Below are 23661 nucleotides of genomic sequence, written 5' to 3'. Positions count from 1 at the left end.
CCCAATCATAGACATATACTGTCCCTTCCATGCAAAGTCTTACACACCAAGACTCAAGACACATGCACTCACACACTCATATACACGTTAATACATTGAGGGAGAAAGAGAGAGTGCAGCAGGACATTGATATTCAGCACACCCACACACAACGTGTTGAGGATCTGGAATCTAGGATCTGGGCTCATCTCTCTGTGTGTTCTCCCAGTTTACATACTGAACTGTTCTGTTCCGCACAATCACTTGACACACACAACACTGCACACTGTAGTCTACACAAACGCACACAACTATACATTAAGCGCAAAATCTGAAAAAGACACTAAAGTAACAATTACAGTACCCATTACACAGACATAAGAACATAGGCGCACAGGCAAAAATAACATGCACATACTGCACTGTCCTTGAAATAGAACAGCAAACAAAGCCACCCACACACACCGGACATAACAGATACTTTTACACACATCCTCACTGCATCGCTTGAGACATACCCACACTCGTTTTCGAATTCACAAACAAACACACACACACACACACTACTACTACACACACTAGTGAACCAGAGAGAACACGTCCAATGACACTATGAGTGAGATTTGAGTCACATATATTCCTATATACATCAATGACAATAACACAGAGATTACAACATGTGCATGTGTGTGAAGAGAAAGGCTTGATTATGCATGTGCCGTAGCTCATGTATTAACCATAACCAAATGTATTTCATTTAAGTTTTTTAATTTAATTTTTTTTACCTTTTATTTAACTAGGCAAGTCAGTTCAGAACAAATTCTTATTCACAATGACGGCCTACCCTGGCCAAGCCCAGACGACGCTGGGCCAATTGTGCGCCACCCTATGGTACTCCCAGTCACGACCAGATGTTTTACAGCCTGGATTCGAACCAGGGACAGTAGGGACGCCTGTTGCAATGAGATGCAGTGCCTCAGTAGTGACGCTGCACCACTCGGGAGCCCAGTGGGGAGGAGAATTAGGTCAGCAGTTTGGGAGTTGCCATCTATGCAAAACACAATGACACAAACTTCTTGTCTTGTATGTCAAATAATACTATTAGCTTTTCTGTAAAATGGTCTGCTTTTAGGTTAAGTCTTTTGGCTTGGCAAAGGTGGGACTTCTGCCATCAAGGCTCCCCAGCCCTATATGGCTTACTAACAATAATTCTTCTTTCACCCATGCCTTGAGGTAGTGGCCTCCTGTCCATTCCATTTATTTGACTTTCAAGTTCTAAAGACTTCCCCTATTATATTGGTAATAGAACTGTTTCGCTTGAAGTTGTCCCCCTTCAACATAACCGGACATATTAAACTTCTGGAGGCAGCAGTGGCTGCCTGCTGCCGTTGAAGGAGGTCAAATTACATTTAGTCATTTTGAATGTGCAAAGCACTGGAGAGAGATTTCAATTTTCTTTAGATGTTCTCATTACAGAGACGACAGCTGCCAAAGGGTCTCAGACCTTCCTATAATTACAGCTTCAATAGGCAAATTCTCAATTATAACAGAATACCTAATTATTACATCCATATTCAGAATTGCCCCCCTTGATAGATAGACTAAAAAGCACTCCCATCCAATGAACTTGAGGAGAGCTTCTGTTCCGCTGCCTGTTCATGTGACTGCATTGTTGTAAAATACTCAGCAGTATTACAGCAAAGACATGGCTTAAGGCCTGTAGGGGGATGTTAAGACAACAAGATATGTGACCCGATTCAGGAAACTAGGCGTATGTCGCACCTCACAACTTCACAGGAGAGCCATTTGAACGTTTAAAAAAAATGGTGCAGAAATGCCTTCTTGAACATGTGAACTTTCATGTGCCTTAATAACAAACTTGTATGCCATATGCAAATACAAATAAAAGTGTTACATTTAGGAGCCTTGTTGGTTAAGCCACAGAAAAAGCAACCTTCCCACTAGACATGATTGGCTGAGATAATAATTGGGCTGGACATGCGAGAGAGGAGTTTGGATTGGTCTGCCATATAGAAAGCTTCTGTCTATTTGAGCTGGTTAGTCTGTGGTGGTAATCCTGTCGAACGCTGCTTTTTTTTAAAGTGTATAATGTAGTGGAGCAGCATAGCTCCACTCTCTGGGGGATCAAGTTTTGAAATCAGTGGAATTAGAGTATGATAGCTAAAGAGATTTTTTTTTTTTTTTTACCTTTATTTTACTAGGCAAGTCAGTTAAGAACCAATTCTTATTTTCAATGATGGCCTAGGAACAGTGGGTTAACTGCCTGTTCAGGGGCAGAATGACAGATTTGTACCTTGTCAGCAGGGGGATTTGAACTTGTAACCTTTTGATTACTAGTCCAGCACTCTAACCACTAGGCTACCCTGCTACCCTGCCACCCCAGATGGTGAAAACACCTGTCTCCAGATTACATCCTCAAACTAAGGGCAACTGTGGCATGGCATCCATGACAGGGAGATGCGTCCATCATGCATGATGAAGTATACAGGTAAAATAGCTAGCTTCATTTTCAGTTATTAAACTATTCTAATTTTGACAAAGTGGTTTCACTTCAAGCTAAAGTGTTAGCTAGCTAGCTAACGTCAGCTGGCTGGCATTAGCTCGTTAGCTTATGTGTGGCTCGTTAGCTAACGTGTGATTTTATACATTGTTTACCTAACGAGGTTCCTTGTTGACCTAGCTACATGTTTTAAGGTAAAGTGTACAGTTAGCTAGCTAGCAAACATTATCTTGCTGGTTCCCTAGCTGACGTTGTTAGTCGTATCCCACAGCTGTTTGCTTCGCTAGGTAGAGCCTAATGTTACCTAGCTAACATTGAACCTGGATGGGTAGCTCCCAGCATATTCATGCATTGTAGTAACAACATGATTTGGCACTATGTTCATTGTTGTTTAACTAGTTAACGTTAGCCTGGTCTAAGGCACTGCATCGCAGTGCTAGCTGTGCCACTAAAGATCCTGGTTCAAGTCCAGGCTCTGTCGCAGCCGGCCGCGACCGGGAGACTCATGGGGCGGCGCACAATTGGCCCAGCGTCATCCGGGTTAGGGGAGGGTTTGGCCAGCAGTGATGTTCTTGTCCCAAAGCGCACTAGCAACTCCTGTGGTGGGCCGGGCGCATGCATGCTGACACAGTTGCCAGGTGTACGATGTTTCCTTTGAAAAAATTGGTGAGGCTGGCAGTATGTTAAGAAGCAGTGCGGCTTGGCTGGGATATGTTTCGGAGGACGCATGGTACTCGACCTTTGCCTTTCCCGAGTCCGTACGGGAGTTGCAGCGATGGGACAAGACTGTAACTACCAATTGGATACCACGAAATTGGGGAGAAAAAGGGGTAAAAAATAATAAACTAGCTAACGTTAGCTGGCTGGCTCGTTAGCTAACGTTACATGTGTGATTTTACATGTCGTTTACCTAGCTAGGTTCATTGTTTACCTAGCTATGTCACGCCCTGACCTTAGTATTCTTTGTTTTCTTTATTATTTTGGTTAGGTCAGGGTGTGACATGGGTGATGTATGTGTTTTGTTCCTGTCTAGGGGTTTTGTATGTCTATGGGTGTTACTAGCCTAGGTGTTATGTATGACTATGGATTCCACCATAATTTGCAAATAAAATCATTAAAAATCCTACAATGTGATTTTCTGGATTTTCTTTTCTCATTTTGTCTGTCATAGTTGAAGTGTACCTATGATGAAAATTACAGGCCTTTATCATCTTTTTAAGTGGGAGAACTTGCACAATTGGTGGCTGACTAAATACTTTTTTGCCCCACTGTATTCCTTGGGTATTTCGTGGGTTATTGTCTATGTGTTAGTTGCCTGTGTCTGCACATTTATACTCTAGCTTCACGTTCGTTTTGTTGTTTTGTATAGTTTTTTTAGTGTCCGTCTTCATTAAAAGTAACATGTATTCACATCACGCTGCGCCTTGGTCTCCTCCATTCAACGAACGTGACAAGCTAGCAACATGTCTTAAGCTAAAAAGTGTACATCACGTGTTGAATATGGTCGGTGTTAGTAAATGTCTGCAAAGAAGCGTAATGAAATTGTTGCCAGCGGAGCTGGTTAGGCTGTTTTCATGTTATCCATAGGTAAACAAATCATCGGCCAACGCTCCGAGGGCGAAACAAGATGGGTGGGGCTAAAGCTTTCAGAGGGTGTGAACGATGCTGAATGGGTGTAGACATAGAAGAGCTCTTCACTAGATACCAAAACATTCAAAGGTCATTTTCTCAAAAGTTAGCGAACAAGTTTGTCAACTTTCAAAGCAGAATTACTTTCCCATTGTTCCTCAACAATAGAGCTACAAAATGATATGTCATAGTGTGAGTCTCTACTTTTATCCAATGTAAAAAAAACACTGAGTCAAATATGACAAAGCACAGCCTTGTGAGTAAGTGATTTTTCCCACCAAAAAATGTTCAATTACAAAGTATAGTTATCTATTAAAGAGGTACTGGCTAACAAAAACTACAGACCCAATCTTCACACCAGAGAGGTTTTCTTATCGACAAACGATAACGTATTTTCCAGGCCCTGTGGCAAATCCATGACAAGATACTATGGCCAGTGACCATCCATTTATCAATGGCGTTGATATTTTTCTACATGGGAACAATTTGCTTCACAAGCGCAATGCAATTTCCTGGCAGCAACCTAACAACACTGGTAACATAACACACTCCAGAGACGAACTGGCCATAGAGCAGTACTGGCAAATGCCAGAAGGGCTGGTCCATCTTAAGCTTATTTGGGCCTGTCTAAATTGGGGGTTTTGTGCAAAAGTATGATTATTTGGCTATTAATGGGGGGGGCCTTGGAAAATAAAATAATGGGGGGCCTTGGAAAATAATGGGCTGGTGTGTGTGTCGTAGCAGAATCAGAATTCTTTAGGTAACATTTATAAATAAAATGTTTTATTCATTTTATTGCATGCTTATGTGAGATATTTGTCATTAGAATGTCTTCTTTTGGATAATACTGTTGGCCGTTTGCAGTTATCTGTTCTCTGTCAGGGTTCAGTTACTTGGGCCACAGAAAGGGGAGAGGTCAAGCTTGTAAACATATCTTTTAAACCATGTGAAGGGATGATTGAGGGGAAACCAATTATATCTTGGCTCCACAATGTCTGTGTGCCAGTCACTGTCTCGCTGTGATCTTGTCCAGTAGGGGGTGTATTTGATATATGCTATTGGGTGAGGTAATGGTGCTGGTCCTGAGTGGTACCAAGAGTGAGATGATAACATAGTTTAGGAGACAAAGCTGAACGATAATTTATAGCCAATCCTGTCTAGCTATGTGTGTCTTCGCTATAAAGGATCTCAGTTGCAATGTGTAAGCACTCTCAGAAAATTCATTTATAGACACTGAATTGATCTGAGAGTCACAGGGTTGTGATGGAGCTCATAATAATTAAAGATGGACTTTATGATAACTCTGACTTGTGTGGTGGTTTGCTCTCATGATTTGGTAAATACAGGAAATTTCCACTAAATGTGTTAGAAATGCCCGTGCCAATTTCTAGTATGTCCTTGCTCATACCACTACTAGCTTAATATACCATACACTGTAGTAGAACTTAGAGGAGGCGGCTCAGGCTGAGAGTTGGAAGGCCTCCTCTGTAGGAGTATTTGCATTCAAATCATTGAGTCTGAAATTGGTTCTACCTGTCTGGATCAGGGCTATCTCCTGTGGGTTTACAGAGCCAGCTAAGTGCAGCCTCTATAACCTTGGAGTGCCTGGAATACTAATGACTTTTGATGGCACGTGAAGGAGCCTTGTGTGTTCTCTCTGTGTTAATCTGAAGAATGCATGCCCTAACTCTCAGATTAGTCCCATGACACTTCCCCAGTAGGGCTCTTGATATGAACAGAGAGAAAATACACAGTGGTTGTGTCCCAAATGGCATCATGTTACTCAAGAGCTCTCTCCCTCATTATTGAGTGGAATTTTCATGGTGGGAATTCAGTGTGTTTCAAATGGCACCCTATTCCCTATATAGTGCACTACAATATTTAGGGAATAGGGTGCCATTTGAAACACACCAATCTTATGAACATCTTAGAAAGAGCTTTCCATACAAGAGATTCGCCTCTTCTCTATATCTCTACATTCTACGACGTGACCAGTCTTCTCATCAATCTATAGCTGGATCATGTCTCAAGAAGTCCCTTTATTGTATAATAAGGTAACTGGAAAAACACTACATGATCAGAAGTATGTGGACACCTGCTCGTCGAACATCTCATTCCAAAATCATGGGCATTAATATGGAGTTGGTCCCCCCTTTGCTGCTATAATAGCTACCACTCTTCTGGGAAGGCTTTCCACTTGATGTTGGAACATTGCTGCAGGGACTTGCTTCCATTCGGCCACAAGAGCAGTAGTAAAGTCAGGCACTAATGTTGGGCAATTAGGCCTGGCTCGCAGTCGATGTTCCAATTCATCCCAAAGGTTTGATGGGGTTGAAGTCAGGGATCTGTGCAGGCCAGTCAAGTTCTTCCACACTGATCTCACAAACAATTTCTCTATGGACCTTGCTTTCTGCGCGGGGGCATTGTCATGCTGAAACAGGAAAGGGCCTTCACCAAACTGTTGTCACAAAGTTGAAAGCACAGAATCGTCTAGAATGTCATTGTATGCTGTATCGTTAACATTTCCCTTCACTGGAACTAAGGGGTCTAGTCCGAACTAGAGGTCGACCGATAAATCAGAATGGCCGATTTCAAGTTTTTTGGACACTGATCATGGGCGATTACATTGCACTGCACGAGGAGACTGCGTGGCAGGCTGACTACCTGTTATGCGAGTGCAGCAAGAAGCCAAGGTGCTAGCTAGCATTAACCGTATCTTATAAAAAACAATCAATCTTAACATAATCACTAGTTAACTACACATGGTTGATGATATTACTAGTTTATCTAGCTTGTCCTGCGTTGCATATAATCGATGTGGTGCCTGTTAATTTATCATTAAATCATAGCCTACTTCGCCAAATGGGTGACTTAACCATACACAAGTATATACACTGCTCAAAAAAATAAAGGGAACACTAAAATAACACATCATAGATCTGAATGAATGAAATATTCTTATTAAATACTTTTTTCTTTACATAGTTGAATGTGCTGACAACAAAATCACAGAAAAATTATCAATGGAAATCAAATTTATCAACCCATGGAGGTCTGGATTTGGAGTGACACTCAAAATTAAAGTGGAAAACCACACTACAGGCTGATCCAACTTTGATGTAATGTCCTTAAAACAAGTCAAAATGAGGCTCGGTAGTGTGTGTGGCCTCCACGTGCCTGTATGACCTCCCTACAATGCCTGGGTGAGGCCAACTCCTGGACAGTCTGTGGTGCAACGTGGCGTTGGTGGATGGACGGAGACATGATGTCCCAGATGTGCTCAATTGGATTCAGGTCTGGGAAACGGGCGGGCCAGTCCATAGCATCAATGCCTTCCTCTTGCAGGAACTGCTGGCACACTCCAGCCACATGAGGTCTAGCATTGTCTTGCATTAGGAGGAACCCAGGGCCAACCGCACCAGCATATGGTCTCACAGGGGGTCTGAGTATCTCATCTCGGTACCTAATGGCAGTTAGGCTACCTCTGGTGAGCACATTGAGGGCTGTGCGGCCCCCCAAAGAAATGCCACTCCACACCATGACTGACACACCGCCAAACCGGTCATGCTGGAGGATGTTGCAGGGAGCAGAACGTTCTCCACTGCGTCTCCAGACTCTGTCACATCTGTCACGTGCTCAGTTTGAACCTGCTTTCATCTGTGAAGAGCACAGGGCGCCAGTGGCGAATTTGCCAATCTCTGGCAAATGCCAAACATCCTGCACGGTGTTGGGCTGTAAGCACAACACCCACCTGTGGACGTCGGGCCCTCATACCACCCTCATGGAGTTTGTTTCTGACCGTTTGAGCAGACACATGCACGATTGTGGCCTGCTGAAGGTCATTTTGCAGGGCTCTGGCAGTGCTCCTCCTTGCACAAAGGCGGAGGTAGCGGTCCGGCTGCTGGGTTGTTGCCCTCCTGCGGCCTCCTCCACGTCTCCTGATGTACTGGCCTGTCTCCTGGTAGCGCCTCCATGCTCTGGACACTACGCTGACAGACACAGCAAACCTTCTTGCCACAGCTCGCATTGATGTGCCATCCTGGATGAGCTGCACTACCTGAGCCACTTGTGTGGGTTGTAGACTCAGTCTCATGCTTCCACTAGAAGTGAAAGCACCGCCAGCATTCAAAAGTGACCAAAACATCAGCCAGAAAGCATAGGAACTGAGAAGTGGTCTGTGGTCACCACCTGCAGAACCACTCCTTTATTGGGGGTGTCTTGCTAATTGCCTATAATTTCCACCTGTTGTCTATTCCATTTGCACAACAGTATGTGAAATTTATTGTCAATCAGTGTTGCTTCCTTAGTGGTCAGTTTGATTTCACAGAAGTGTGATTGACTTGGAGTTACATTGTGTTGTTTAAGTGTTCCCTTTATTTTCTTGAGCAGTGTATATTCATCTCTAGGAGACAGAACGCGTCTCCTTCCTGAGCTGTATGATGGCTGCGTCATCCCACGGTGTTTATACTTGCGTACTATTGTTTGTACAGATGAACGTGGTACTTTCAGGCATTTGGAAATTGCTCCCAAGGATGAACCAGATTTTTCTGAAGTCTTTTTGATTTCTTCTGATTTTCCCATGTCAGGCAAAGCGGCACTGAGTTTGAAGGTAGGCCTTGAAATACATCCACAGGTACACCTCCAATTGACTCAAATCATGTCAATTAGCCTATGAGAAGCTTCTAAAGCCATGACATAATTTTCTGGAATTTTCCAAGCTGTTTAAATGCACAGTCAACATAGTGTATGTAAACTTCTGACCCACTGGAATTGTGATAGATTATTTCACTTATAATTCACTGTCTGTAAGCAATTGTTGGAAAAATTACTTGGGTCATGCACAAAGTCCTAACCGACTTGCCAAAACTATAGTTTGTTAACAAGACATTTGTGGAGTGGTTGAAAAACGAGTTTTAATGACTCAAACCTAAGTGTATGTAAACTTCCGATTTCAACTGTACAGTGTTGGCCAAAAGAATGACAAGAATGACAAATATTAATTTTCACAAAGTCTGCTGCCTCAGTTTGTATGATGGCAATTTGCTCCAGAATGTTATGAAGAGTGATCAGATGAATTGCAATTAATTGCAAAGTCCCTCTTTGCCATGCAAATGAACTGAATCCCCAAAAAACATTTCCTCTGCATTTCAGCCCTGCCACAAAAGGACCAGCTGACATCATATCAGTGATTCTCTCGTTAAGACAGGTGTGAGTGTTGATGAGGACAAGGCTGGAGATCACTCTGTCATGCTGATTGAGTTCGAATAACAAACTGGAAGCTTCAAAAGGAGGGTGGTGCTTGGAATCATTGTTCTTTCCCTGTCAACCATGGCTACCTGCAAGGAAGCATGTGCCGTCATCATTGCTTTGCACAAGAAGGGCTTCACAGGCAAGGATATTGCTGCCAGTAAGATTGCACCTAAATCAACCATTTATCGGATCATCAAGAACTTCAAGGAAAGCGGTTAAATTGTTGTGAAGGCTTCAGGGCCTTTTGCCTAAGAACACAGCCATGAATAAAGAATGGTACCACCACATCCCCGAGAGCAACTTCTCCCAACCATCCAGGAACAGGTGACAAACAATGCCTTTTCCAGCATGATTGGAGCACCTTGCCATAAGGCAAAAGTGATAACTAAGTTGCTCGGGGAACAAAACATTGATATTGTGGGTCCTTGGCCAGGAAACTCCCCAGACCTTATTCCCATTGAGAACTTGTGGTCAATCCTCAAGAGGCGGGTGGACAAACACAAACCGACAAATTCTGACAAACTCCAAGCATTTATTATGCAAGAATTGGCTGCCATCAGTCAGGATGTGGCCCAGAAGTTAATTGACAGCATGCCAGGGCGGATTACAGAGGTCTTGAAAAAGAAGGGTCAACACTGCAAATATTACAAATATATTAACTCTTTGAATCACCTTCATGTAATTGTTAATAAAAACCTTTGACACTTATGAAATGCTTGTAATTATACTTCAGTATTCCATAGTAACATCGTAACATCTGACAAAAATATCTAAAGACACTGAAGCAGCAAACTTTGTGGAAATTAATATGTGTCATTCTCAAAACTTTTGGCCCCGACTGTATATATAGTAAAGAAACCAAGAGACAACAAAAATACTATTTACAAACTATTCATATATACATTCGTATTCAGTTCTTTAGAAAGAAGGTGCAGCGATACAAGATGTTTTTTAAAGCTAAACTTGCTTTTTGCCTGAGTAACCTCTGGTGGTAGAGCATTCCACGATGACATGGCTCTATATATATAACTGAGCGCCGCATTAAATATGGTTTTGGTTTGGGTACTGTGAAGAAACCCATAGTGGCGTGTCTGGTGGGTTATGCATATCTGTTTGAAGTGTATGCAAATATACAAGTGGTTAGGCATTTTCAACACACAAATGTTTCTTGAAAAGACTAGAAGAAAAGTAGAACATTTCTCCTAAACCCTCAACCATGAAAGATTATCATGCATGTAGTTGATGTTAGTTCTGTGTGTGCAGTTAAGGGCAAGGCATGCTGCTTTGTGCGATGTGCAGGGGTACGAGGTGACTAGGCAACAGGATATACAATAAACAGTAACAGCAGCGCATGTGATGTCTTTCATCTCTGACTCATTGAAGTAGAAGTCCTCATCCAAATTAAGGTTAGTTATAGCTGTTCTGATGTCCAGAAGCTCTTTTTGGTCATTGGAAACAATGGCGGAAACATTATGTTTAAAAAAAGTTACGATCAACGCAAAAAACTACACAAAATAGCACAATTGATCAGGAGCCCGTAAAACAGCTGCTATTCTCTCCAGCACCATTCTCTTCTTCATTCTCTTTGGAATCAGTGTTGCTCACAGATTCCCATTCAGCACTATAGCCATCAACTACAAGGCAGGAAAGAAAGAAATATATAATGCAGTTTGAGACGGTTGCGTGTCACGGTGGTATGACGAATGTTGAAAAGAACAAATTGAATGTCACTGAGTAAGATACACTTGTATGCAAAATTGGCGAGACTGTTCAGTGAGCAAGCCAGACAGACAGCCTTGCATGTAATCAGCTAGAAAATCCACTTGTGTCTCACGCGTTGCGCTGCACAGTATGCATAGGGCCAGACCTCTGCTATTGTCTCCGAGCACTGGTCCACATGAATAACCCTGCGTGTCCACATTAGCACGGGTCATCTCTCCAGAAACAGCAGCCGCAGCACATTCGCCAAATAACTTTAATTTCCACAAAAGCTCACTGCCTTACTCTCCGTCCCTGTCTTTGGGCTCTCTTAATCATTCTCAAAATATCCTCTGCCTCACTCTATCTTCTTGGCACACTTTCCATTACTCTACCAGCTCTCCATCACTACTCCCGACCCCTTTCTTTCAATACCGTTCTCCACACTTTTCCTCTTGTCCATCTCTATTTGTCTCCCTCTGTGTGTTTATCTATCATTCATCTTCCCTATAAATAATCTCACTGAGAAGATCAGAAACCTCTCTACCCAAAGTGTGTTGGGGCTCCCCTCTCCTCCGCCACCACACAGTGCCACCACCTCTGAGTTGCTGGTCCTCCACCCACACATCTTCAGTGGGGCGGTTGAGTAAGACAGCAGCTCCGCTCCACATTGATCATGAGGAGCCCCCACGCCTCTTACTCTCAGGGAAGCAATTTGTCAAGGTGATAATTTATTTTGTAACACTGGATATGGTGAGCCAACCAGGCAGGCAGGGAGGGATGCATGCAGGCAGTGTTTTCTTTCTTTCTTTGGTTTGGGGGCCTGACAGACTCAATTTCAGGTCTCAAATCGGGTTCACAATATGTCATACAATGAACGCACATAGCGCAATAACACACTGAGGTTCCACATTTCATCTTGTCTAGGAGGCAATGGTAGGCCGATTTTACACCATGGGTTCCTTGCTATTCCCTCCGACACCTGTGCAAAGGACCTCTATGCCCTGATGTCCTGCTAAGTTATGATCCTTAGGAGCGACATTGAGAATGATTGAAAGCCACATTATTGTTTTGATCATGTTGAACATCCAATTAAGACGCTACAGTTTGTGGATGTGTCCCAAATGGCACCCTCTTCCCTACATAGTGCACTACATTTGTGTACAATATAGAGAATGGGATGCCATTTGGGACTCAGACTGTGTCACTGGCAAGGCCAACACCACTCACATGTGCTCCTCAAGATGTTCCACATCTCCCCTCTCTAATTGGCAGATGGCCTCAGATGCGAGATGATTTAATGGCCTGCGTGTGTTTTTTCCTGCTTTCAGTCAGCCATTAGCAGGGACATATTTAACGAGTTGGCTTAGGCATGCCGCTGTGAGCGGAAGCTGGGAGCAACTCTTTCTAAAGGAGATGGAGGTAGATAACTGTGCTGCAACTCTGACTGCTGCAATCAGGGCACTTCTTGTATCTCCAACTTTTGTTATGGTATCCCAGTCTTTCCTTTTCAAACTAGTCGTCTGTTTTAAAGCGGTGCTGGAGTGGCCTAAAGCCTACGGCCTATGAGGCTTGATGGCCTATCAGTATTCCTGCCATAGCCTCTGTGGATTTGTCTGCTACCTGCAAACTGGGTCAATTTTTGCATTATTCTACAGATACTTATCTCAGTGTAGAGGGGAAGATATTACAAACAAACACACACACACATGCATACACACACACACACCCCACACTGAAACACTCATTGGAGTATATTAAAATTAAAATATATTCATATAAATGTTATATTAAGGAGCTGATGTGCCAACACTTGATGAATGATTACACCATACAATGCCTGGGTGAACTCCTCACGCTGTGCACGTCATTCTGGATAGAACACGCGCCAAATTAATAATGAACAATGATAGATAATACTAATACAGAATGTGACGCTCACAAACCTGCAAAAATCCTCACAGCACTTTGAACATGCACTAGCAATGCTAATGAGTCTCATCTAATATACCTCTCCTCTATTCAGATTCTCACTGACATAGTTAATTGCTATCGCAACCAGAGCTGGTTGGAATTTTTATGAGGCGTTCATTTGCACTGTTTGTTGTGTGATTGAGATACCTTGATTATAAAAAACTGTCTGTGAGCCTCACATGCCCAGAATCCTTAATTAATTATCTTTGAGATGCATTCAAACAACTTTATCCTATGTAATTATCTTTGTGTACCTTTCATTCTGGGTATGTGTCCCAAATGAGACCCTATTTCCTATATATAGTGTACTACTTTTTATCAGAGCCCTATGGGCCCTGGTCAAAAGTAGTGCACTATAAAGGGAATAGAGTGCCATTTGGGGTACAACCTGGGTTTTGGAGGTGAATGATGAAACAGGAGCAGATGGGGGGTGGTAATGAGATGCACACAAAAAAAGGAATTGATGGGAACAGGCTGGCCATCAGAGACAGTAGAAAAATAAGAGAGAGGGAGGAAAATAACCAAGTATGAGATCAAGAGAGGCCATACAGGGGAGAGGCCAGTGTCTGAGGTGAATATAAATGGACGAAAGGAGGAGGAAAACAAATAGAGAGAAAAAGAAAGAGAGAGCAAAAGAGAGAGAGCAAGAGGTGGGGTGAGGGGATAAGATAAAAAACAATGTGAGAATGATGGATTCAATGTAAAATAATGAGAGGACAAAGGCACCAGATACCCAATCAATCTCTGCTGCAGAGGTATTGAGTTAGAGGTATGGAGACACTTACCTACAGTATTGTAACCTACTGTAGTAGGATGGAAGGTGGACAAAGATGGCAGACAATATCAGAATGGATTGCACTCAAATGCGTAGGATTGTGTGTAAAATGGAGAGAGAGAGAGAGAGATACAAGTCATGGTGGAGGAAGAGATGGACAACGAGAACTGAGTTGGCCATATTAAGTATGCATATAGAACACCAGGGTACCCGCTAACATGGTGGAAAGGAACATTACAATAACACAGCTGCCTGTTATTGGCTATTATACTGTGTGTGTGTGTGTGTGTGTGTGTGTGTGTGTGTGTGTGTGTGTGTGTGTGTGTGTGTGTGTGTGTGTGTGTGTGTGTGTGTGTGTGTGTGTGTGTGTGTGTGTTATTGGCAATGGGCAAAATCCGTCATTCACTGTAGAAATAGCCTACAATTTGTGGAAGGGGTAAATAAAGTTATGGCATAAACATAAAGGCTACTTTTCATGCTTATTTGAAAAAGGCACAAAGGGCATTTATCACACAATTGACCGAATGATTTATACATAGGCCTATCAGTTCACATATGAATCCTGTAAAATAGTCACACTTCATGATTTAAACTTGGATTATTTTTGTTTCACGTTTTTAGAAATTAGGGATGATCAATTCCTAATACTGACATCTGTCGTCAAAGTAGGTCCACAGCAACAAATAAAACCAAGATGATAGTCTGTCCTACTGTATTACGCCCATATCTGTAGGCTAGTTTACTTACTGTAAATTTGAGCTGTTCCAATAGACGGCATGTCGGTCGTTGGCACGCGTCAGGTGCAAATGTGTAAAGGCGAGCGCTATTAGACAGAGAGAAACGGTTGCGAGAGCCATAATCCCACTGTTCCTCGTTCTCTAGCCTACCTTCTTCGCTCTCAGTCCCTCCGTCCCAAACAGCAGGTCGCTGTCAACATCCCAGCGGTAACACAACCTAGTTGAAGTTTCCAGAGACGTTTGGAACGGACGAATACTTCTTCAGCACTAATTCCATAGCGACTACGAACCCGGATTCCTCCCCAACCCTATGTTTACTTACTTTGCCTGCTGCGCACTTTGAAGTCACTGTGCTTTGAGTATTCCTTTTATGTTCCCTAATCCTCTCCACAGACTGAAAACAATAGTGTTCAGAAGGAGACGTGATAAGGTAAAGTAGACTGCAATATTTGACAATGACAACTGAAGTCCCGTGTTGATGAAACGTTGCAAATCACCTCAATGTAGCCTCACATCAAGACAACCTTTCGTCTTGGACAAGCACAGCTGGCGTTGAAATGGTATCATCAAAGTTCGTCAAAATGTGTTTACATTATCCTCCTGTTGGTAGGTTTCCTTTTTCTTTTCGACTGTAAATTTAATTGTCTACATTGTCATTTGAAATGAGTCTTAACTCAGTCTGTGTCCGTTGAGACTTTTAGGTTTCTACCTGCCGCGGCTTCCAGACTAGCTACACACCCGTAGACTCTACATTCCCGCCCTCTGATAGACACGATGCGCTCGCTCTGTCCATCCAGCAGCCCCGCCCCACCACACCACGACTGTGTGTGCGCGTGTGTTTGATGCGCGTGCGCATGTTTAATATCCCAAAGAGATATTAATTAACCTGTTCAATTTCATCAATGGTGGATTGTAAAACCATGCTTTTGGCCAGTGAAGTAATTACTATTCATTTAACTATTTTAGTCATTACTGTGTTTGATTAAATATGCACATTCTGTAGGCCTATTAAAACAGATTTTATCATATCTTAGGTGTAACTTTCATAAAAGTGGTTTCGGTGATGTGAGGCTTGATTTAGTCCCCTTAATGTGGGTGTCTGTAAACTGTCCTTGAGTATAGCCTACTAAATAATTTGTATCTTGTGATTAGTTCTCACTGAAGTTCAAGTTTAAAATACTTAATTGAAGAAGATTCTAAATGCCAAAAGCACAGTCGGTCAGCCCTACTCTCTCCTACTCACACCCCTTCTCTCATGCCCAGACACACAAACACACACGTGCAAGCACACACACACGGTCTATTTTGCTCTTGTTTCCCTTCACTCACTCTCCCCCTCTGTTGTTTTTGTCAGTGATGAGTGCCCTCCAGGCATGTTGCCGTGGTGACTGGGAAAGGGGGATGAAAGAGAAAGAGAGAGTAGGCTACTAACACTTTTCCCGAACTCTCCCTCTTCTCTGTTGTTGCCTCTTGTCTGTTCTTACTATGCCAGATCACTTGCTACTACCATTTGTCATCCCTTCACCTCTCACTGCATCTCCTTGGCAAATCCCTGCATCTCTTCACCAACATTCTCTTTTGTATATTCTACACCTCATATTGTATATACTGTCAATGACGATCCAAAAATATTGAAATGGATAGATTTAATATTCACCTATTCCTATTTGAGAAACATGAACCCTACAGTAGCCCCTATACATGGAAGGGTAGGCCTATGTATACGTGTGAGACTGTGAGCTTCTCAAATGTAGGCTTTGTACATACATAGTATGGGAGAGGGAGGCATGGTCTCTGGTGAATTTCTTCATGTCATCAATAATCAAATGTGTTTAAATTTAATGTGTTGCGGATGTGCACGAGCATGTTGTTCTTTCAACGATGCTAAGCACTGTAAGGCAGACATTTGTAGCCTTACACTAGAGTAAGTTGTTACCTTGTTTACTTTATATGCATAATGATTAATTAATGAATGGTATCGGTATGGACACATTGATTATTTAGATAATATAATATCTATCACTTCGTATTCTTATATCCTCATTGGCTTATTATTCATTTACTAACATAATTAATATACAAATATTTAAATATGTTTTAAATGTTGCGCTTTGTTTCTCATCCATTTTGTCCTATCTCTATTTACCACTCTATTTTTCTCTCTTTTCATTTCTTATCTCACTAAATAATATTCATATTTTAAATTCAAACACCAAAAACCCACTTTGAATGAAGTGTTCACAGAATTCTGTGTATGAGGGGGATCCAAAATAAACACATTGTGATAAAGTGCGTCTCGGTGAGAGGTGTAGGAGTCAGGCGCAGGAGAGCAGGGATTTTCTTTGAGAAGCGTGTTTAATGTAGAGATCTGTACACATAGTCCACCAATACAAAAATTGGCACAGATAAATGTCCAAACAACGCGCTCGGAGGAAAACAAACTCGTGTCAGTACACGGAGGAACAACCACAGTCCCGACACTACATACACATGCGTCAAATGCGAAAATAATAAACCGCATAGAATACCGAACGCCAATACTCACAAGCTTAATCCTGCACGAATTACGGCAGGTAACAGGTGCCCTATATACCCACAGAAATCAAAGCAATTGAAACCAGGTGTGAAAAGGAACACAGACAAAACAACCAGAAAAAGAAAAAGGGTCGGTAGCGGCTAGTAAACCGGCGACGCCGAGTGCCGCCCGAACAGGGAGAGGAGTTACCTTCGGTAGAAGTCGTGACAGTACCCCCCCCCCCTGACGCGCGGCTCCCGCAGCGCGACGACGCCGGCCTCGAGGACGACCCGGAGGACGAGGCGCAGGGCGATCCGGATGGAGGCGGTGAAACTCCCTTAGCATAGGTGGATCCAGTATGTCCTCCACCGGCACACAGCATCTCTCCTCCGGACCGTACCCCTCCCAGTCCACGAGGTACTGAAGACCCCCCACCCGACGCCTCGAGTCCAGTATGGACCGAACTGCATACGCCGGCGCCCCCCCGATGTCCAGGGGGGGCGGAGTGTCCTCCCGCACCTCATCTTCTTGAAGCGGACCAGCCACCACCGGCCTGAGGAGAGACACATGAAACGAGGGGTTAATACGGTAATACGGGGGGAGCTGTAACCTATAACACACCTCGTTTATTCTCCTCAGGACTTGAATGGCCCCACAAACTGCGGACCCAGCTTCCGGCAGGGCAGGTGGAGGGGCAGGTTTCGGGTCGAGAGCCAGACACGGTCCCCCGGTGTGTACACCGGGGCCTTGCTGCGGTGGCGGTCGGCACTGGCCTTCTGCCGCCCTTCGGCCCGTTTAAGGTACCCGTGGGCGGCCTCCCAGGTTTCCCTTGAGCGTCTCACCCAATCGTCCACTGCAGGAGCCTCGGTCTGGCTCTGATGCCATGGTACCAGGGCCGGCTGATAGCCCAACACACATTGGAAGGGCGACAGGTTCGTAGAGGAGTGGGGGAGTGAGTTCTGGGCCATCTCTGCCCAGGGGATGTACTTCGCCCACTCCCCTGGCCGGTCCTGGCAATACGACCGCAGAAACCTACCCACATCCTGGTTCACTCTCTCCACCTGCCCATTACTCTCGGGGTGAAACCCAGAGGTCAGGCTGACCGAGACCCCCAAACGTTCCATGAACGCCTTCCACACCCTGGACGTGAACTGGGGACCCCGATCAGAAACAATATCCTCAGGCACCCTGTTGTGCTGGAAGACGTGAGTAAACAGGGCCTCCGCCGTCTGTAGGGCTGTAGGGAGACCGGGCAAAGGGAGGAGACGACAGGACTTAGAAAACCGATCCACAACGATCAGGATCGTGGTGTTGCCCTGTGACGGTGGCAGATCGGTCAAGAAGTCAACCGACAGGTGTGACCAAGGCCACTGTGGAACGGAAAGGGGTTGTAACTTCCCTCTGGGCAGGTGCCTAGGAGCCTTGCACTGAGCGCACACTGAGCAGGAGGACACATAAACCCTCACGTCCTTGGCTAAAGTGGGCCACCAGTACTTCCCACTAAGACATCGCACCGTCCTCCCGATACCCGGGTGACCAGAGGAGGGGGACGTGTGAGCCCACCAAATTAACCTGTCTCTAACCTCCAGCGGAACATACACCCGTCCCGCTGGACACTGTGGTGGAGTAGGCTCAACACGCGATGCTCGCTCAATGTCTGCGTCCACCTCCCACCTTACAGGTGCCACTAGACAAGAAGCCGGGAGGATGGGTGCAGGATCAATGGCCCGCTCCTCCGTATCATATAGTCGGGACAGTGCGTCTGCCTTAGTGTTCTGGGAGCCTGGTCTATAGGAAATGGTAAACCTAAATTGGGTGAAAAACATGGCCCACCTTGCCTGACGAGGGTTCAGTCTCCTCGCTGCCCAAATGTACTCTAGATTACAGTGGTCAGTCCAGATGAGAAAAGGGTGTTGGGCCCCCTCAAGCCAATGTCTCCACACCTTCAGGGCTCTGACAACAGCTAGCAGCTCCCGATCCCCCACGTCATAGTTTCGCTCCACTGGGCTGAGCTTCCGAGAAAAGAACGCACAGGGGCGGAGCTTCGGTGGCGCACCCGAGCGCTAGGAGAGCACGGCTCCAACCCCAGCCTCGGATGCTTCCACCTCCACTATGAATGCCAAAGAGGGGTCTGGATGCGCCAGCATGGGAGCCGAGGTAAAAAGAGCCTTCAGGCGACCAAAAGCCCTGTCCGCCTCAACCGACCATCCCAGACGCGTCGGCCCCCCCCTTCAGCAGTGAAGTAATGGGCGCAGCCACCTGCCCAAAACCCCGGATAAACCTCCGGTAGTAGTTGGCAAACCCTAAGAACCGCTGCACCTCCTTTACCGTGGTTGGAGTCGGCCAATTACGCACGGCTGCAATGCGGTCATCCTCCATCACCAACCCCGATGTGGAAATGCGATATCCAAGGAAGGAGACGACCTGTTGGAAGAACGAGCATTTCTCAGCCTTGACGTACAGGTCATGCTCCAACAGTCGCCCAAGTACCCTGCGCACCAGAGACACATGCGCTGCCCATGTGGCGGAATAGACCAGAATATCATCGATGTAAACCAACACACCGTGACCGTGCAGGTTCCTGAGAATCTCATCCACAAAAGATTGGAAGACTGCTGGAGCATTCTTCAACCCGTACGGCATGACGAGGTACTCATAATGGCCGGATGTGGTACTAAACGCCGTCTTCCACTCATCTCCCTTCCGGATACGCACCAAGTTATATGCACTCCTGAGATCCAGTTTTGTGAAAAACCGTGCTCCGTGAAATGACTCAATCGCCGTGGCAATGAGAGGTAGCGGGTAACTATACCCCACCGTGATGGAATTTAGACCTCTATAGTCAATGCACGGACGCAGACCACCCTCCTTCTTCTTCACAAAAAAAAAACTCGAGGAGGCAGGTGAGATGGAGGGCCGAATGAACCCCTGCCCCAGAGATTCCGATATGTATATCTCCATAGCCACCGTCTCCTCCTGTGACAGGGGATACACGTGACTCCTGGGAAGTGCAGCGCCTACCAGGAGATTTATCGCACAATCCCCTCGTCGATGAGGTGGTAATTGGGTCGCCTTCTTTTTACAGAAGGTGATAGCCAAATCGGCATATTCTGAGGGAATGTGCACGGTGGAGACTTGGTCTGGACTCTCCACCGTTGTAGCACCGATGGAAACTCCTACACACCTGCCTGAGCACTCTTCCGACCACCCCTGTAGAGCCCTCTATTGCCATGAAATCCTGGGGTTGTGACGGGCCAACCAGGGGATCCCCAACACCACCGGAAACACAGGAGAATCAATGAGGAAGAGACTAATGCTCTCCTCATGACCCTCCTGTGTATCCATACCCAGTGGAGCCGTGGCCTCCCTGACCAGTCCTGACCCTAATGGTCGGCTATTGGGAAGGGTTTGTCAAGCTGAACAAGGGGAATCCCTAACCTGTTCGCTAAACCACGGTCAATAAAATTCCCCGCCGCGCCTGAGTCTACTAGCGCCTTATGCCGGGAAAGAGGGGAAAATTCAGGAAAAACAATCCATACATACATGTGACCAACAGGGGGCTCTGGGTGAGCCTGGTGCCGACTCACCTGAGGTGTCCGGGCAGTGCTCGGCCTGGCGTCTCGACTCCCGGGGGGACCCCCCCAGCACCGGTCTGCAGTGTGCCCTCTGCGACCACAGCTGGCACAGGAAAGGCCCCCTCCTCCGGTCGCCCTCGCTGCAGCACCTCCTAGCTCCATGGGTGTTGGAGTGGTGGAGCTGGAGGATGGAACTGACAGAACCCGATCTGGACGTCCGCGGGTCGCCAGCAGGTTGTCCAACCGAATGGACATGTCGATCAATTGGTCCAAGGACAAGGTAGTGTCTCTACAGGCCAGCTCCCTACGGACGTCCTCACGCAAACTACACCTATAGTGATCGATCAGGGCCCTGTCGTTCCATCCCGCGCTAGCAGCCAAGGTCCGGAACTCTAGAGCAAAGTCCTGAGCACTCCTCTTCTCCTGCCTCAGATGGAACAGCCGTTCACCCGCAGCTCGACCCTCAGGTGGGTGATCGAACACGGCCCGAAAGCGGCGGGTGAACTCTGGGTAGTGGTCCCTCGCCGAGTCAGGATCGTTCCATACCGCGTTGGCCCACTCCAGGGCTTTACCTGCGAGGCAGGAGACGAGGGCGTTCACACTCTCACCCCCCGAAGGAGCCGGACGAACAGTCGCCAGGTATAAGTCCATCTGGAGTAAGAAGCCCTGGCACCCGGCCGCCGTCCCATCGTACTCCCTCGGGAGGGCGAGTCGAATCCCACTGTGCTCAGGCAATGAAGGAGAGGGTAGTGGTACTGGTTGGGGTGTGGCTGATAATGGTGTGGGAAGGCCACCTCTCTCCCATCTCTCCATCGTCGCCATCACCTGATCCATGGCAGTCCCCAGCCGGTGTAACACTGCCGTGTGGTGTTGAACTCGCTCCTCCACGGACCCTGGGAGCGCGTCTGCTCCTGCTGACTCCATAGTTATTGGTGCAGGATTCTGTGATAAAGTGCGTCTCGGTGAGAGGTGTAGGAGTCAGGCGCAGGAGAGCAGGGATTTTCTTTGAGAAGCGTGTTTAATGTAGAGATCTGTACACATAGTCCACCAATACAAAAATTGGCACAGATAAATGTCCAAACAACGCGCTCGGAGGAAAACAAACTTGTGTCAGTACACGGAGGAACAACCACAGTCCCGACACTACATACACATGCGTCAAATGCGAAAATAATAAACCGCATAGAATACCGAACGCCAATACTCACAAGCTTAATCCTGCACGAATTACGGCAGGTAACAGGTGCCCTATATACCCACAGAAATCAAAGCAATTGAAACCAGGTGTGAAAAGGAACACAGACAAAACAACCAGAAAAAGAAAAAGGGATCGGTAGCGGCTAGTAAACCGGCGACGCCGAGCGCCGCCCGAACAGGGAGAGGAGTTACCTTCGGTAGAAGTCGTGACACACATTTAATGAGTGTAACCAACCATTATTCATAAGACAGCAACAATATTTGGTCAAAGAAAGTTTAGGGAGGAGAAGAAAGAAAGACAAAGAACACCATAGCGTGGCTGTTATGATTATTGGCAATTAGGAGGATGGCAGGTCTGACCTCCAGGTGGACCTTACTGCTCAAATCAAATCAAATGTATCACATGCGCCAAATACAACAGGTGTAGACCTTACTGTGAAATTCTTACTTACAAACTGTTAAGCAATAATGCAGTTTTAAGAAAATAAGAGTTAAGAAAATATTTACTAAATAAACTAAAGTTTTTAAAAAAGTAACACAATAAAATAACAATAACGAGAATATATACAGGGGGTACCGGTGCTGAGTCAAACGTGCGGGGTTACAGGTTGGTTGAGGTAATATGTAGGAAGGTAGGTGAGCGTGGTGCTTAACCTGATTTGCTCCAGCAAGTACCCAGCTGTACAAATGGCTAATGTGATTGTGAAGATATCGGCCAGGGATAATGGCATCTGCCAAGCCATCAAGAACAATGTTCTGTATTGTCAGGACATGTTGAAAAGAGAGAGAGAGAAAGTGGATGAAGGGTGAACCTTCAGGGAATGAGCTGGGGATTGGTAAAGGATCGTGGTGAATGAAAAAGAAGGGAGAAGGGGAATGGGGGCATGCTGTATGTCCTAGCAATATTGATGAGAGATATCATAACAGAGTCACGAGACACATGAACAATAAGTGCTTGTCTTTTGTATGTGTGTGCATGCATGCGTGTGTGTGCGTGCAAAATGGTGGTAGCGTGTTTGCAAAATTGAGGTAGTGACAATAATGGAACAGTGGCATACAAACATGGGGGGAAAATGAAATAAATGAGGGCAATCATTGCAGCGACGGTCATCATCAAGAAACATGATGGTCTCAATGGAGATGATTGAGAAGCAAGGGGGGTGAAAGAGTCAAGGAGCGGGATGTCTAATGATAGCAAATCATGTTTTAACAGTCAGGAGGTGGTAGGGCATTTGGAAAACGCCAGAACAGATGCACTTTCAATGGCATGAAATATTGAAGAGAGGAGAGGAACAAACAAGAGATGGGAGAGCAGGATGGGTCTGATGAAAAGACAGAAAGTATAGTGTGTTTATTAGCATTAGTGACGCATGGAGTATTACAGTAGAAAGAAGGAGGGAAGAGAAAGGAGGGAGATAGATAAGAGGGGGGATGTTCAAAGGTATTGGGGAAAGTCTTAGTGCTCTCTTACCATTGACTAAAAATCAATAGAAATAATACCACATCTCATTGCTAGCTGAATGTATAACGGGGCGGCAGGTAGCCTAGTGGTTAGGCCAGTAACCGAAAGGTTGCTCGATCGAATCCCCAAGCTGACAAGGTAAAAATCTGTCATTCTTCTCCTGAACAAGGCAGTTACCCACTGTTTCTAGGACATCATTGTAAATAAGAATTTGTTCTTAACCGACTTGCCTAGTTAAATAAAGGTAAAAAAATATATAAAAAAATATGGAGCAGTACCTTGAAAATGTGATGACGCTTACATAAGCTATATACAACAACACTTGACAGGTACAGGAACAAATATTGAC

At 45.3% G+C, this 23661-nt stretch overlaps 1 protein-coding gene across 1 annotated transcript in view; it reads right to left on the bottom strand.

Annotated features, from left to right (window-relative positions):
• Window positions 1-15344, bottom strand: part of LOC135550164 (ephrin-A3-like) — a 95529-nt gene extending 80185 nt beyond the window's left edge. The window contains exon 1 of the mRNA XM_064980714.1: window positions 14574-15344. Coding sequence (XP_064836786.1) covers window positions 14574-14683 — 110 coding nt within the window. The 5' untranslated portion in view covers window positions 14684-15344. The remainder of the gene's footprint in view (window positions 1-14573) is intronic.
• Between the last annotated feature and the right edge of the window lie 8317 nt (window positions 15345-23661).

Source organism: Oncorhynchus masou, chromosome 12 (genome assembly GCF_036934945.1).
Source record: "Oncorhynchus masou masou isolate Uvic2021 chromosome 12, UVic_Omas_1.1, whole genome shotgun sequence".
NCBI classification, from domain to species: Eukaryota; Metazoa; Chordata; class Actinopteri; order Salmoniformes; family Salmonidae; genus Oncorhynchus; species Oncorhynchus masou.
This window is presented reverse-complemented; position numbering and strand designations above follow the sequence as displayed.